This window comes from Cylas formicarius, unplaced genomic scaffold (genome assembly GCF_029955315.1).
Source record: "Cylas formicarius isolate icCylForm1 unplaced genomic scaffold, icCylForm1.1 PGA_scaffold_7__23_contigs__length_41026272, whole genome shotgun sequence".
In the NCBI taxonomy this organism is placed as follows: domain Eukaryota; kingdom Metazoa; phylum Arthropoda; class Insecta; order Coleoptera; family Brentidae; genus Cylas; species Cylas formicarius.
Genome location: NW_026844352.1, coordinates 27,096,185 through 27,110,812, shown reverse-complemented (window position 1 = coordinate 27,110,812; position 14,628 = coordinate 27,096,185). Strand labels below are relative to the sequence as shown.

The following is a 14,628-nucleotide window of genomic DNA, read 5'->3' as shown; positions in this document are numbered from 1 at the left end:
CCACATCGGGCGAGCCTAACACAGAACTTTGTTCTGTCATAGCGTCTACAAAGTGCCACAACGTCGTGTGTCAAAAATGCCTGTTCTTTTTTAGAGTTAAGTAGGCGTAGTGTAAGTTTTACTTAACGTGAATATATTTACTTGGTGTTAATGACATATTATTGGTACTATTGGATAAAAAAAGTATTTAGATGGTTTTTGTTTCGTTCTAAGATGTAAATCTGGTTTTTTAAGGATAAAAAAAATGCCAAATAGTGCAGTTCCAACTTCTTCAAAACATTTAACTAACTAAAGTGAAACATTAAGATAAATGTTTGCAATTAAAGCATTATTTTTCAAAAGATATTTGGTATCAACTTATTTTTAACAGTTATTTACAAAAGAATAAGTATATTTTAAAAGTAAGCCTCCACAGCTATTCTGAAAAAGCTCAATTGTCATGTTTTACCCATTTTACCAAAACTGGGATTTGTCTCTTGTTTTTATCACTCCGTAGTGACGACAAATTATTTTTTAATGTGTGTTACTGACGCAAAAGGAGATGTCAGAAATTATTTTGAATGAATATAGTACTGCACGGATAGAAGTAATTTAGATTTACTAAATCACTGTATCAACCCGTGACAGAAGAGGGATACGGAAAGTGGAAAACTGTGTTTTAATTTGTCGGAAAATTTTCGCTCTCCATGGAATGGAGCTCTAAATCAATCCAAAATTGTATTAATTAACAAGCAAGGGAATTTTCTCTGCATGTCAATAGTGTTTCTTATTAAAGCAATACTTAATGTAAATGATTTTGTAAATGTGGCAAACATATTCATTTTATGTTAAAACGCGATTTTATGTTGGTCGCATAACCGTGATTGCCTTTTTCATTTAAAACCGTTGAAAAACATCATCGTTGCTTCTATCACACTTTTATACGAAATCAGTAAACTAGTACTGACGCTCGACGCACAAAACACCGACCAAAATATGTCACCAAAAACGTACTACTCCGAAATACCATAGGGCGAATTTTTGATCGGCACCGTCATTATTAAGTCGAGATTATATACGCAGACTGCGACGGCGACGGCGGCGGCGGGTAGAATATCAAGACTAAAGAAAATTTCACGAAGTTACATAGTTAAAAAGGTCATCGTCAGCTTTGGCGACAGTATGGGCTTGACTGGCTTAAAATAAACCTCATTTATTGCCTTAATTTAACACTCGCTATCGGCGATCCACTGAACTCAAACACAAAGATGTCGACTGCGCGGGCGCACCAAAATATCTCCGTTAGGACCTTTACTTTTTGGATTTAGTTTTGCTTGATTTAATAATTTCCTATTTTCAACACAAATAAAAACCGATCATTAAATATTCCATCAAATATACGATAGAGTTCGACAAGTTATCTGCTGCCACCGGATAGGAAGAATTTCTAAGCAATAATTTAACGAACCTATTTTAACCATAATGGATGGTTCACAGTTGGCTCTAAATACCATTGAACTGCAGAAAACTGTACGATCACACCCGCGTTGCTCTATCCTTGGTAAGCCAGTGTACCAAAATTGAGTACCACTAACCAGAGCCAACGAAAGAAACGCGTCTTAGATTTACTATTTACAAAACTTCTGCATTCCTGTTGTTGAGTCGAACTTGCCGCATATGCGGTAAAGTCCTGGCATCTCAAATGGAATTTTGTCTTTGACGGATCGCAGAGAGATTTTTGGACAAGTGGTAAATCTGGTTTATATTTCCTAAGAACTTTTGATATATGGTCAATGATGTTTTGAATGCAAAGAAGAACAAACAATGGCAAGTGTGGGATTGCTTTCGGACCCATTGCTATTGGAAAGTTGTGGCGAAGTGTATTTTGAAATAAAAGGTTTATTATCTTTAATGTGGAAATTATTAGAGAGAAGAGCAGAGGTAAGGTGTTTTAATTTTGGGTACATGGTGGTGACAATAGATCGAAGGGGTAATCCTGGTTTGTGACTCTTAGAGAGGTTTGTGAATAGAGAGGAGGAATTTTAGAGTCACTAGGGGTAACACACTTTTTCACAGATTTAAGGTTGCGTCCATCCATGATCCATCTGTGAGAATATCTTGAATATTTTCCTGATATTCATTTGTGTTCATGATCACCATGGCATTTCATTTATCTGCTTATAGGATCAGGATATCGGGATTAGATTTTAGAGTTTTTAGGGCAATGCGTTCAGGCTTTGGTCTTACATTTGTTCTTATTTGGTTCTACGGTTCTACGGATGGATGCAAAACTTGTTTCTAATAATAAAATTATGTCGGCAGGTACTTTTAACTTTGTTCTAATTTGTATTACTTTTTTTTAATTTTTAATTTGTTGTAATAATAAAATTATGTGTCGGTAGGTACTTTATACAATTCAACATGCTGAGTTAAGCAATCCGATTTCTTTTGTTATAGATATATATATTTGTGTGATTCAAAACAACTTTTCACCGTCTTGCTGAAAATATTTAACACAATATCCAACACATGATGATGAAATTTGTTAAATTACAAACAATTAAAAATACAAAAATATTAATGTTGCAACGTTGCAAAAACAGAATACACATTGTTTTAGTGGTTTGCGAACAAAAAAAAACAAAAAAAATATTTTCACATCACCAATATAATACAAAAAAACTGGCATAATAAGAGAGCTGATAAATCCCGGATCTGACATAGAGATCACGCATAAAATAGAGCTGGAAGATAGCAAATTAAATGTGTCTATGATAAAGGAGATTATAAAAATATCAAAAGAGCACGCTGGCAATATTCTACATAATATTTTGCAAATGAGCAACATCTGAACAAAAGTTGAAAAGGAAAACTGTCTCACGTAAGAATCTTTGCACTCTATAAACGGAAGGAGTTCTACGTTTCGGTGTATATAACTAAATTATAATGTAGAAAAATCCAAGAGAAAAAAATTAATCGATGTCAATCCCGGAACTTATAAGCCCACCCCCGCTGTGCTCGCAGGATAATAAAATATTTCTCGCGGGGCTACTTGACACGTCCGCATACACACTACATTAGAGACACAAAAGTTAGTTATAATTTACTGCATGTGGTGCACGTGGTGCATCATCACGTAAATATTAATGTAAGGCGATTTCCAGAAATGCTAGTTTGGATCTTTTATTTCTTAATTAAGAGATAAATAATATGCACTTGAAAAACAGAGGCTTACAAGAGGCTATCAAATTTTCAGTACAATGTTTCATTTTGATGAAACCATAATCAATTTTGTATTTTCTTGTGGTACATAAAAAAAAGTATTTTCGTTGAAATGAAACCTTGCGCTGAAATTTGTACAGTTACAACGTGACACTAAAAAAGATCTATCTGAATCTGAATCTGAAATGATTTTTCAGTTTTTTTTTTCTTCGTGCAATATTTCCAGTATTTTGATCCTTAAATTTGAAACTCTATCGTAATATAACGGTTTCTCTGACTTTTAATGTTATACTTAAAACTAAATAGCAAAAACATTATCACAACATTTAAAGTATTGAATTACATAAAATTAACATATTTTTTAAAATTCATACTTAATTGTTTTAGTTCGACAAGAGCCTTTCAAAAAGAACAATGCTACAAACAAAATTTGGGCTCTATTTACATACCAACAAACCCTGTCAAAGAACGCATTCTTGGAAAAATTTAGAAGTAATAAGTAATAAGGCACTGCCGTTTTTATGTCCGCAGACTGGACGGCGATTGCAGCCACCGGGCATAATATTACAGTTTGCGGGAACTCAAAGCAGGAAGCAATAAGCCCGAGGATATGAACTCAACATGCCATTTGCCAATTGGCGGTTTAAATTAAATCCCTCTGAATAAGTCTATTAACGGTTATTAATGTGACACGTGCGACTGTAATTTAATGTACCTCGTAAAGCTCTTACTTTTTTTACGCTTATTTCAGTATCATTTTCTATAATCTGCGTCATATCGTAACACACATATATATGGCTATATGGTACTAATGGTAACAATTCAAAAACTTACCGACCAAACTCGCCCGTATGCACTCACCTGAAAGCAAAAATTTGATTTCAGCATATGTAAAATCGATGGGTAAAAACGACGAATTCAATAAAATAAAATAACATTGAAAGGAATAATCCGCGTGGAGGAATTTAATTACAGCGCCCAAATGAAAAACGTGAACGGAGTTCATATATCTAATTAGTCGCAAGGGTAACTCTGCAGCTTTTCATTCCACGAATTCGGAGTCCGTTTAAGCGAGGACGGCCTCGGCATAGGTTCGTTAATTTGAAAAACGTTTGCGCGGTTAGAAACTTCTCGAGTGCAAAAATTAAATTATTAATCATTGTGTCAGCGTTTGCACCGTATCGCGTTGTAAGTTCGAAATATCGCGCAAGGCTATATTGCTGGGAGAATTAATCCTAATAAATTAGGTTTAAAGTTGTAAACTATTCTTTTTAATTATAGCTTTAAACGGAGGTCGCATAAAACGAAACCTGGCGTTCATGAAGCCCCCCCCCCCCCCCCACAAATCCTCTATGGCAACGTACTTAAAGACTTCTCTAAAACAAATAATAGAGTTTGTCCTCATTTTCAACGTCACCTGAACATGTTACAATGCTTGCTCAGTGAGCCTATTAAGGTACTTTATGTACAGAATCGTCATATAAACAATAAAAATATAATACGAATTGCATAAATTTGTGAGCGTAACAGACAAAATAAATGTTACATTATAATTATTTAAAAAAACGATAGTTCCACACTTCCCCAAGTGGTAGAAGGCAAATTGCGATCTAAAAAATACGAAAACCAGTGAATAAAAGGTCGCAAAGGGGGTCTTAAAATGAAATTTCCACACGCCTAATCAGTGCATAATTGGATATTTTAGAGTAAGGAGTAAAATAATTTATAACTGCTTTTAAAACTTTAATAGGCAGAATTTAGGCAGTGTTGAGGGTTTTTTATTTAATGCTTAAAAATATTTGAAAGGTTGCTCATAAATAGGGTATAAGGATGACAAAAAATCTGCTATTTTAACGCTAGTTTCATGTTTTAATCTCTGTTGGTACCATAGAAAAAAATTGAGACGTTAATCGTGTATCGTTAGTAGAAAAAGGATGTTGCACAAGTATTATAATGTAATTAATATGCGTAACACTGAACACAAATATTGTTTGATGATTGCATATCACTAGTAATTATTGTATTATGATTAACTAAAAATTTTCTATAACTCGAACCAAAACTAACCAGACGAGTCGTACTGCAAGACGCTTCTTTTTGTGTTGATATAAAGAAGCAAAAACTTTTACTTTGTATCAATCCTCGGAGGTAACAGAATTATCCATTTTATAAAACTTGTGGAGTACTCACTGCTGCGTCGGTTTTTGTTGAAACGAACTTGCTAACGTTCTGTTGGCTTCTTCAGAGCTTGACTGAAACTGGCTCGCATTTTACTCTGTACCTCCTGTTATATTGTTTGTCTCGGATGACTGATTCCCATATTGGTGGTGGTGGTTAGGTTGCTTATAGATTTCTATAGACTCTCGGATTTTTCCTTCTCTACAAGAATTAATTACATGCAAGAATTATTGATGATTTTAGTTGTCTTAAGGCTCTTTTATATCCTTTGAGCTTAGTTGATATTTCGTACGGTCTCTGCAATGTATTCTTTGCCTCATATGCATGAAATGCTGTAAACTCCTGGCATCTTAAATGGAACTTTGTCTTTGAAGGATCGAAGATGTTGAGGAGATTTTAGGACAAGTGGTAAATCTGGTATTGACATTACATTTCTTCAGAACTTTTGATGTAAACAGGTAATAACCGATGATTTTTGGGCCGCATTACAATGCATTAAGGTATCGTATGTTTTCTTTAAACACAATGACCCAATGTTACTTCTGATTTTCTATTGATAAGAATATTTAATCTAGTTTCTAATTCAATGTCAAAACGTATGTTAGGGTGTATAGTTTAAATGTCTAAGAAAATCTACTAGGGATTCTTCACCATGAGGCCAAATAACCAAAGTATCATCGACGTGGCGGTACCATAAGTTTGGTTTTAGAAGGAAGGTGTCAAGAGCTCAAAGATTCCCATAAGTATATTCGCGATGACTGGTGATAGTGGAAACCCCATAGCTGTTCCCGATGTTTGTTCAAAAATTTGACCGTTATAATATGTTCCAGATAAGAATTTTTAAATTAAGATGAGATGGTTTGGTTCCAGAATCTCGGATTTTAATGTATTTGAAATAATGGTGGAGTAACTAGAATATCCTGTGTATCTAATATAATGCTTTTTAATTGTTCAATGAAGTGTACAGGTACAGAGTAAAATACGAGCCATTTTCAGTCAAGCTCTGAACCGACGCAGGAGGAATTCAGAAGTTTTATAAAAAGTATTACAGTAGCCTGTGAAAGTTTCTAGAATCATATCTACTGTTCCATTTTATCGTCATTGGTTAGTTTTGGTTAGACAATTGGAATTCCGTATAAAAGCTGCGGAGCGCTTTCGTTATTATTGATTATAATATCGAACATAAGAAATGCCAATTAATAATCATGAATCCTCGACCTCCAAAGCTATATTCTTTAATTAAATTACACAAACAGGATATGTCAACAAGGCCTGTAGTTTCTTTTGTAACAGCACCATTAGTTAAATTCTCAACAAGTTTAATAAAAATTTTACCATTCCATACTGCCTTTCAACCCAGATATGTTATCAAAAATTTTTTCGAACTACTTAACAAAGGTAAAGACATTAAAATTCATCCTAAGGTGATTCTAGTTTCATTTGACATCCAAAACCTATTTCCCAGCAAAATAAATAAGAACTAAAAGTTCAGATTTTCACAAAATTATATATTTTTACATGAAAATTTTTTCGACAACACCGTGTCCTTATCACATTTGACAAAGTTGTGAAGTGTTGTCGAAACAATTATCATGTAAAAATATATAATTTCTTGAAAATCTGAACTTTTAGTTCTTATTTATTTTGTTAAATAGGTTTTCATCAAGTAAATGCTCCCTCAGTTCAATTATATTTGCCAGCATTCCACCAATTGACCTAATAAACATAATAGACAATATTCTCACTCAGAGACAAGTCAACCCTATCATAAAACAATACTTATTTCGAATTGAATGATCAATTTTATATTGCTATAAAAGGATTCATTATGAGAAATTCACATAGTCCACTACTTGCAGAAAATTTTATTGGACAATTTTGAAAATATCATACATAAACATCTTCTGATTAAAGGATTTCTCTGGCGGTATAGATACGTATGATGTTTTTGCTTGTTTCACTGGAATGGAAAGACAACGGAAGTTGTTTTTGTATCATATTAACTCATACATAACCATATAAAATTTACCATAGAGACGGAACTAGATAAGTCTCAAAACTTTTTGGACCTTACTATAACTAAACTATGGAACAAAATAGATTTTTTCGTTTACCATAAACCGTCACACACGGACACAATAATACATAATAACTCAAATCACCCTTACACACAAAATGGCTGCCTTTTATACTTTTATCCACAAAAAATTTTGAAAAAGCATTAAATATAAAACAAATAGCTTTTAACAATGATTACGACCTATCTTTGATAAAAAGATTATAACTAAAAATAACTGTGAACTCTATCTACTCCATATAAAACACCGAACCCATGTATTTTATAAAACAATAAAATACATAGGAGAACCTAGCAAGAAAATTTCGAAACATCTATCTAAATTTGGTCTTAATATTGCTTTTAAAAGTGAAAACACCATAGGACATTTTTTAAAAAACAATAAAACTAAATTACGGAAAACTCAAAGATCCGGAGTTGAAATGTGGATCATGTTCCAAAATTTATATCGGATAAACAGGTACAGGTAGAACATTTAAGAAATGCATTAACGAACATAAAAGAGCGTATAAAAATATAAGTTCGGAATCTAACTATGCCATTCATTTAAATTCAGGAATGCACAACTTTGACGATAATTTTGATGTTTTACATAATCAATCAAAAAGCAAAAAACTAAATTTGTTGGAAGCAATGGAAATTAAATTAATTAGATATTCGAATCTATTACTTAATGACCAATTTGATTTAAATGCGACTCTGTTGTTAAATTTAAATTTATAACTCTATTACTACCTGCTTATATATGTAAGAATACATATTTTGTATTTGATAAAGGCACGGTGTTGCCGAAACAGCTGTCATAAACCATTAAAAACTGTGAAAATCCGAACATTTTTGGTTCTAATTTAATTAAATTTATTTGTATTTCATTGCCAAATAAAGGCCCTATCCGGTCCTTTCCGGCAAGGCACCTGTTTATTAGTAGAAGTACGCAGGATAAACCCACACTATAGGGCATTCCTAGTAAAAGCAAAAGGTTTTTTGTTAAATTAATGAAATAATATTGCAAAAAGAATTCGACAGTTCAACGGGGTGGCAATTTTTAGTATCTTTGATATCTTTTACTTGAAAATTTCTTGTGCGGCTTATTTTGTAAAGTAAATAATTGTGAAGAGCCTGTGTCTATCAGTCCAGTGTTCGTTAAAATTCCGAAAACTAACTTCCATATGTAGTGGATAAATGGTTATAGGGAGTTCACTTGAGATAGCAACAATTTGTTTTCTACAGCTTGTTCGAAAATTGTAAGTAGAAAGCATATGTTCACTTTTTTTTCAGTATATTGTAAAAAAATAAAGATATATGTTTTTTGGTATGATGATAAATTTTGGCTTTTATATATTACGTATTCAAGCAAATTATTGGTAGTTAATAATAACAATTTTAAACTGTTTATAAAATTTTTCTATTCAATTATTTTAGAGTAAAAAAAAAGAATGAGATATTATGTTCTTTGGTATAAGGAAAATACAGTTTTTATAAATTGTGTATTTAAGCAAATTATGGCTAGCAAATGTTTTTAACAATTTTAATGTATTTAAAATCTTACTTAAATATTTTATTTCATGGAAGTAGCATATATTTTTTAAAATTCGTTTTTCTAACGAATGTAAACCCAAATTAATGATTGCTTTTTGCCTCCTCCGAGCAAACAACACAACATTGTCTTGAAGAAAAGTAAAAAAAAAGCGAATTTAAGATCGTTTTTACACAATGTTATAAATTTCATATACCGAACGAGTCAACTATACGTAATGAATGTCATTTACAAGAAAACTGTAAATTACATTAGAAAAAAAATTAGGCGAAAATTATTTTTATCTTGTGGTTGACGAAATAACTGACTCATGCGGAAGGTCTTAGGGTAAACCAATGATTATGGTAGGTCCCATTTAATTGCATACAGACAATTGGAAAAAACAATTTAAGTGTAACCGATTGGTTCAAACTTTTTTTTGCATAGTGTTCCGACAGAAAAATTCATACTTCTTTCATCAGATGCTGCCCTCTAGTTAAGGTTAAGGCAGCACAAAATTTAAAAATATTTTATTCTAACCTATATAAATAGGGTGGCAGAATGTATAAGAGACCAGTTTGCATTGGTAAATGATTTAAATAATTAAATAAAGTATTTCTAAAACTATCTTCACGTGTTCAATTTTACATAAGGAAAATTGTCCAAATAAATACTCAATGACCACCACAACCAGTAATAAGTCGCTTGGGAACTTGGTTAGCCACTGCTATATTTTATGCCGAGAACTTTGAATTAGTTAAAAAAGTTATCGAAGGTCTAAACGCCTCATCATAAATGCTAAAAAAAATTTTTCTAACCCAGCAGTGGAAGTAAATTTAATATTTATAAAAACAAATTATTCTTTTGTACCTGTAGCACTCATCAAATCGGAAGTTACCTCTATTTCTTTGACAGATTCAGTGGCTCTATAGCTCAATTTGAGTTAGATTTCAAAAAAGTTTCTGATACTGTTGGGGTTGTGGTTATAAATTTTTTTTATAGGCAAATTGAATATGTAAAAATTAGAAACACACTTAATTCCAAAACTAAAATACTGTTTGATAACTTCTGTTCAGCGAAGCTGCTATTATGTGAATGTATCAATAGTATTGTTGAATACTTAATTATAGGTATTGCAATTTTTTTTTATAATCGCAAATAATATTTTGTCACTGTAAAATTTTCATGTTTTATATTTCAGGTTTTGCAATTTGCTATGCAAGTATCAATGTGTTTATCTATGAATAAAAACGTTTATTACGATTTTTTTTGTTTCTATTATATTTATTCAAATAGGTCTGTGGTATAGGTAAAATATTATAGGATTTCTGAAGAATAAACCCGTTATAAAGAAAGAGTTCTGGTTTTATTTAAAATAATATTGATGTTCATAATTTTTCATGTAACAAAAATATGTATTTGCATTTTTTGTTAGTTTCATTTCTGAAAATTTTATGCATTTGAATACGCATATATTGGGGTTTTCCGATTGCATTTTTCCGCTCCTTAATAATAACTTATATATCTAATTCATATATAAAGCGAGCTCCCCACATTTTCAAAATATGACTTACTTACGCAAGCTGTATACAAATTTGGTGGCTATAGCTACAAAATGGTGATGTAAAATTCACATTGGTCATTGGTCGACAAATAATAAATAAATAAATAATTTGTAAAAATCTGAACATCGTTTATTCTACTTTTTACAAAACTTCTGGATTCCTCCTGCGTCCGTTTTTGCTGAGTCGAACTTGCTGACGTTTCGCCAACCATCGTGTTGGCTTCTTCAGTTTCAGTCAAGTTCTGAGAAAGCCAACAATCCAGAAGTTTTATAAAAGGTATTACAGTAGCCTGTGTAAGTTAGTTTGAAAAATCGTTTGTCTTGTTATCTTCAAAAATAATTAATTTTTTAGATATCGGTTAGCTTCATCGTTGACTTACAAGAACTTCTCTGATTTAATATCTAATTTCTAATTATGGGTTCATTAAAAGCTAATTGCATTAAAACGGAAAGCGATTATGTACGCTGTATACGCTTTAGTTACATGTCCAATTATCGCAATCCTAGATTAGACTAGATGAGCTGGTGGTGCAAAGCATTGTTGAACACTAATAATCACTAACCGTAGATGATGCCCTTAATGGAACGCTAATTTCCAGTTTCTCTCTGCTAAGCTTTTTGGCCATCCACAACGAAAGTCTTTCGTCTCGAAGTGGTTCCGCCGATATCGAGTTGGCTGTGAGAAAGCCGGTGGACGAAATTGGTGTTGCATTACTGTAAGTGCTAAGTAATTGGGTAGCAGTTGGTTCGGTCCATTTTATAAGTTGATTTCGTTCGCGGGGTGAAAAATAACCAACGACGGTGCTAGTAGCTAAAAAAATTTGCTTTAAAGGAATGTTTTTCTATGCTATCAAAGATATTTAATTTCATCATAAAGTTTTACTAAAATCATCTTAAATGAAATAATAATGCACAATCAAGAAAGTTCAACTTTAAAAACTTCAATAATTCAATAATTAAAAACAAAACGAAATAACACGCTAAGTAGTACAGTAATTTTCAACATAAATAAGAAATAAAAGTTCAAATTTTCAAGAAATTATATATTATGACATGACAATTGTTTCGATAACACCGCGTCTTAATCAAATGTAATATTTAATATTTACAAACTACCTGCTACTATATATACCGAAAAATGACCATAAAACCTTAATTAATGTTTTTGTGAGAATTTAAGTTCAATAAAGAAGAGGTATTTAAATCTAATTTATCGTTAAGCAATACATTTGGATGTCTCATTTTGTTAATCTCCATGGCTTCCAATAAATTTAATTTTCTACTTTTTGTGGCTGTATGTAAAATATCAAAATTGTCGTCAAAAATGTGTTTTTCTGTGTATAAGTGTGTGTAGCATAATTAGAATCTAGATTATAGTTTTTATACGCTCTTTTATGTTCGTTAATGCGTTTCTTGAAGGATCTACCTGTTTGTCCAATATAAATTTTAGGGCAAGATCCACATTTTAACCTATAGACACCTGATTTCGACTTACATTTCGATTTGTTGTTTTTTAAATATTTTCCTATTGTGTTGTTAGTTCTGAAAGCTATTTTTAAACCAAATTTTGACAAATGTTTTAAAACTTTTTCGCTAGGTTCTCCTATGTATGTAATTGTTTTAAATTGTTCGTGTTCTGTATTAGGTTTTGTATAAATAGAGTTTACTGTTGTCTGTATTTGTTTTTTATTTATAATTTTATCTATAATTGACGGATTGTAGCCGTTGTAGCTTTCAGAACCAACAACACAATGGGAAAATATTTAAAAAACAATAAAACGAAATGTCCAAAATCCCAAAAATCAGGTGTCTACAGATCCTTCAAGAAACGCATTAACGAACATAAAAGAGCGTATAAAAACAATAATCTAGATTCTAATTATGCTACACACTTAAACACAGAAAAACACATTCTTGACGACAATTTTGATATTTTACATACAGCCACAAAAAGTAGAAAATTAAAATTATTGGAAGCCATGGAGATTAACAAAATGAGACATTCAAATGTATTGCTTAACGATCAATTAATTAACAACATTAATTAAGGTTTTATTGTCATTTTTCGGTATATATAGTAGCAGGTAGTTTGTAAATATTATATTTGATAAAGACACGGTGTTGTCGAAACAATTGTCATGTGAATATATATAATTTCTTGAAAATCTGTACTTTTAGTTCTTATTTATTTTAATAAATGGATTTTCATCAAGTAAAAGCCACCTCAGTTCTACCGTAATTTTGTTTAAAACCATGCAATTAGTTAATGTTTTAGTAAAGTATATTATGCTGTTGAAAAACTATTTCCATCATTTTATCGTAGTAATCGACTCCTAAGTAAACTGCTACATAATTAGATACTATTAATTACAATATAATTAACCTAGAAAGTCAAAATGTAATTATAAATATAATTAAAACTAAGAAGATTCCTTAAACCAAAATGCCTATTGGCAATATTGGGGAAAAATTAAGTCTGTTACATTAAGACAGAAAAAGCATCTTCTTAGATTTAAGATTGGGATCGGGAATATTCTTGATAACTGAGAATTTTCTGCACGTAATATTCTACATAGAACTAAAAACTTTAAATATGGGAAATGCTATTTGATAATCGGTTGAAAAAGAGATCGCTCGTCACTAACTTTGCTAAATAATTAAATGGCAGCGTTGATAATTAAATGGCGGCATTCGTATAGGTTAATAAAATTTACCAAGTTATTCAATATTATAAATATTTAAGTAATGCAATGCCACAGATTTTAATAAAATAGCTAGTTGGCTATATTTTTCAAAATAGAGGAACTTTATTGTTGATGACATTTTTTTGACATGTAGGAACTAAAAAACTCCCATTTGCTGAAAACTTAAAAAAAAAAATTACACAAACGTCGACATTGACCTGGTTACCTTTCTGGGTGCGATTCATAATACTACATTGAGACTTTTTACATCAGCGAATATCTCCTTGACGTGGTCAAAGTTATTCAAGCTACCGACATCACGTCAGTAACGTCACGCTCGGTGTCAAATGAATGTAGGCATGAATATTCGGGCATTCTCAAACCACAAAATTAACAAATAAAATGACAACAGATAAATAATCCGGAAAAATTCACAGCAGTAGTGTTTAACCAACCAAAATTGATTTTTTTTACAGATCTCCCTACTCATAAACACATACCTGCGAGATTAGTAAACGGAAATTTATTTGACAGCTATAATAAAGGTAGGGACGTTTCTATTTTCAAACCGTTTTGGCGTGAAATTTTCGCACCGCCGAACCCAGCCGCCAAAAACAAAGCACGATAACCTCAATAATCTCAGAAAAATTTGATAGTTCTTTTCCTTTACCACGCTGAAACGCTTGGTCGCGAATAATTTGCCTTGGTCAAAACTACAACTTCTCTGACGTCATTGATTCTCATTTGAATAGGTTTATTCAGATATATTCAAGACAAAGTCCATAATTTAAGTCGCTATCATCGTTATAACCACCCTCACCCCCGAAACAAAAAAATCATTAATCATATAGCGCGTATTTATAATTTTCTACCCGTATTCAGATTTGAGTTTGCCCTATTAACAATCCTGGACTGGCGTGAATCTGAAGCCGGCAATGAAATCGATATTGTGCCTGTGTATGCATATTATTGTGCGGCTTACTTTCTCAACAACGCAACATTTTATCCCGTAGTATTTCAGCCATGTTGTTTTAATTATAGCAAAATGTATTAAATTTAGCACGATGGCATTATCTAATTATTAGCAAATTGCAAACAGGAAAACAGTAATGGCAGTTATTTTTTTAACTAATTCAATTACTATTACTAAATATTTATTTTCGCGGATACTCCGCATAAAATTGAAAACCAAACATATTCTATTATATCAAAGCTTACAGGGATAGAATTCAAATCTCTAAACGCATTTCCGTGTTCCTGGCAGGATATATGAATCCTGGCAGACGTATACATGGCTTGGCAGCTTCTCCCTCTCTAGACAATTAAATACCGGCTAACTTCTATTTCAAACTAGCGCTACTTAATCGCTTCTCTACCTGCTTTCAGATCTATTTGCTATATCAATAAT

General features: G+C 31.8%; 1 protein-coding gene across 2 annotated transcripts in view; it reads right to left on the bottom strand.

The window, feature by feature from the left end:
* LOC132705735 (liprin-beta-1-like) overlaps window positions 1-14,628 on the bottom strand; it is a 46,994-nt gene that overhangs the window by 21,014 nt on the left and 11,352 nt on the right. Inside the window, exons 4-5 of one of the 2 annotated variants that reach the window (XM_060676582.1) lie at window positions 11,100-11,347; window positions 4,036-4,062 (exon numbers count right to left, since the gene is read on the bottom strand). In XM_060676582.1, coding sequence (XP_060532565.1) covers window positions 4,036-4,062; window positions 11,100-11,347 — 275 coding nt within the window. The remainder of the gene's footprint in view (window positions 1-4,035; window positions 4,063-11,099; window positions 11,348-14,628) is intronic. The other variant, XM_060676583.1, reaches the window with a different exon arrangement.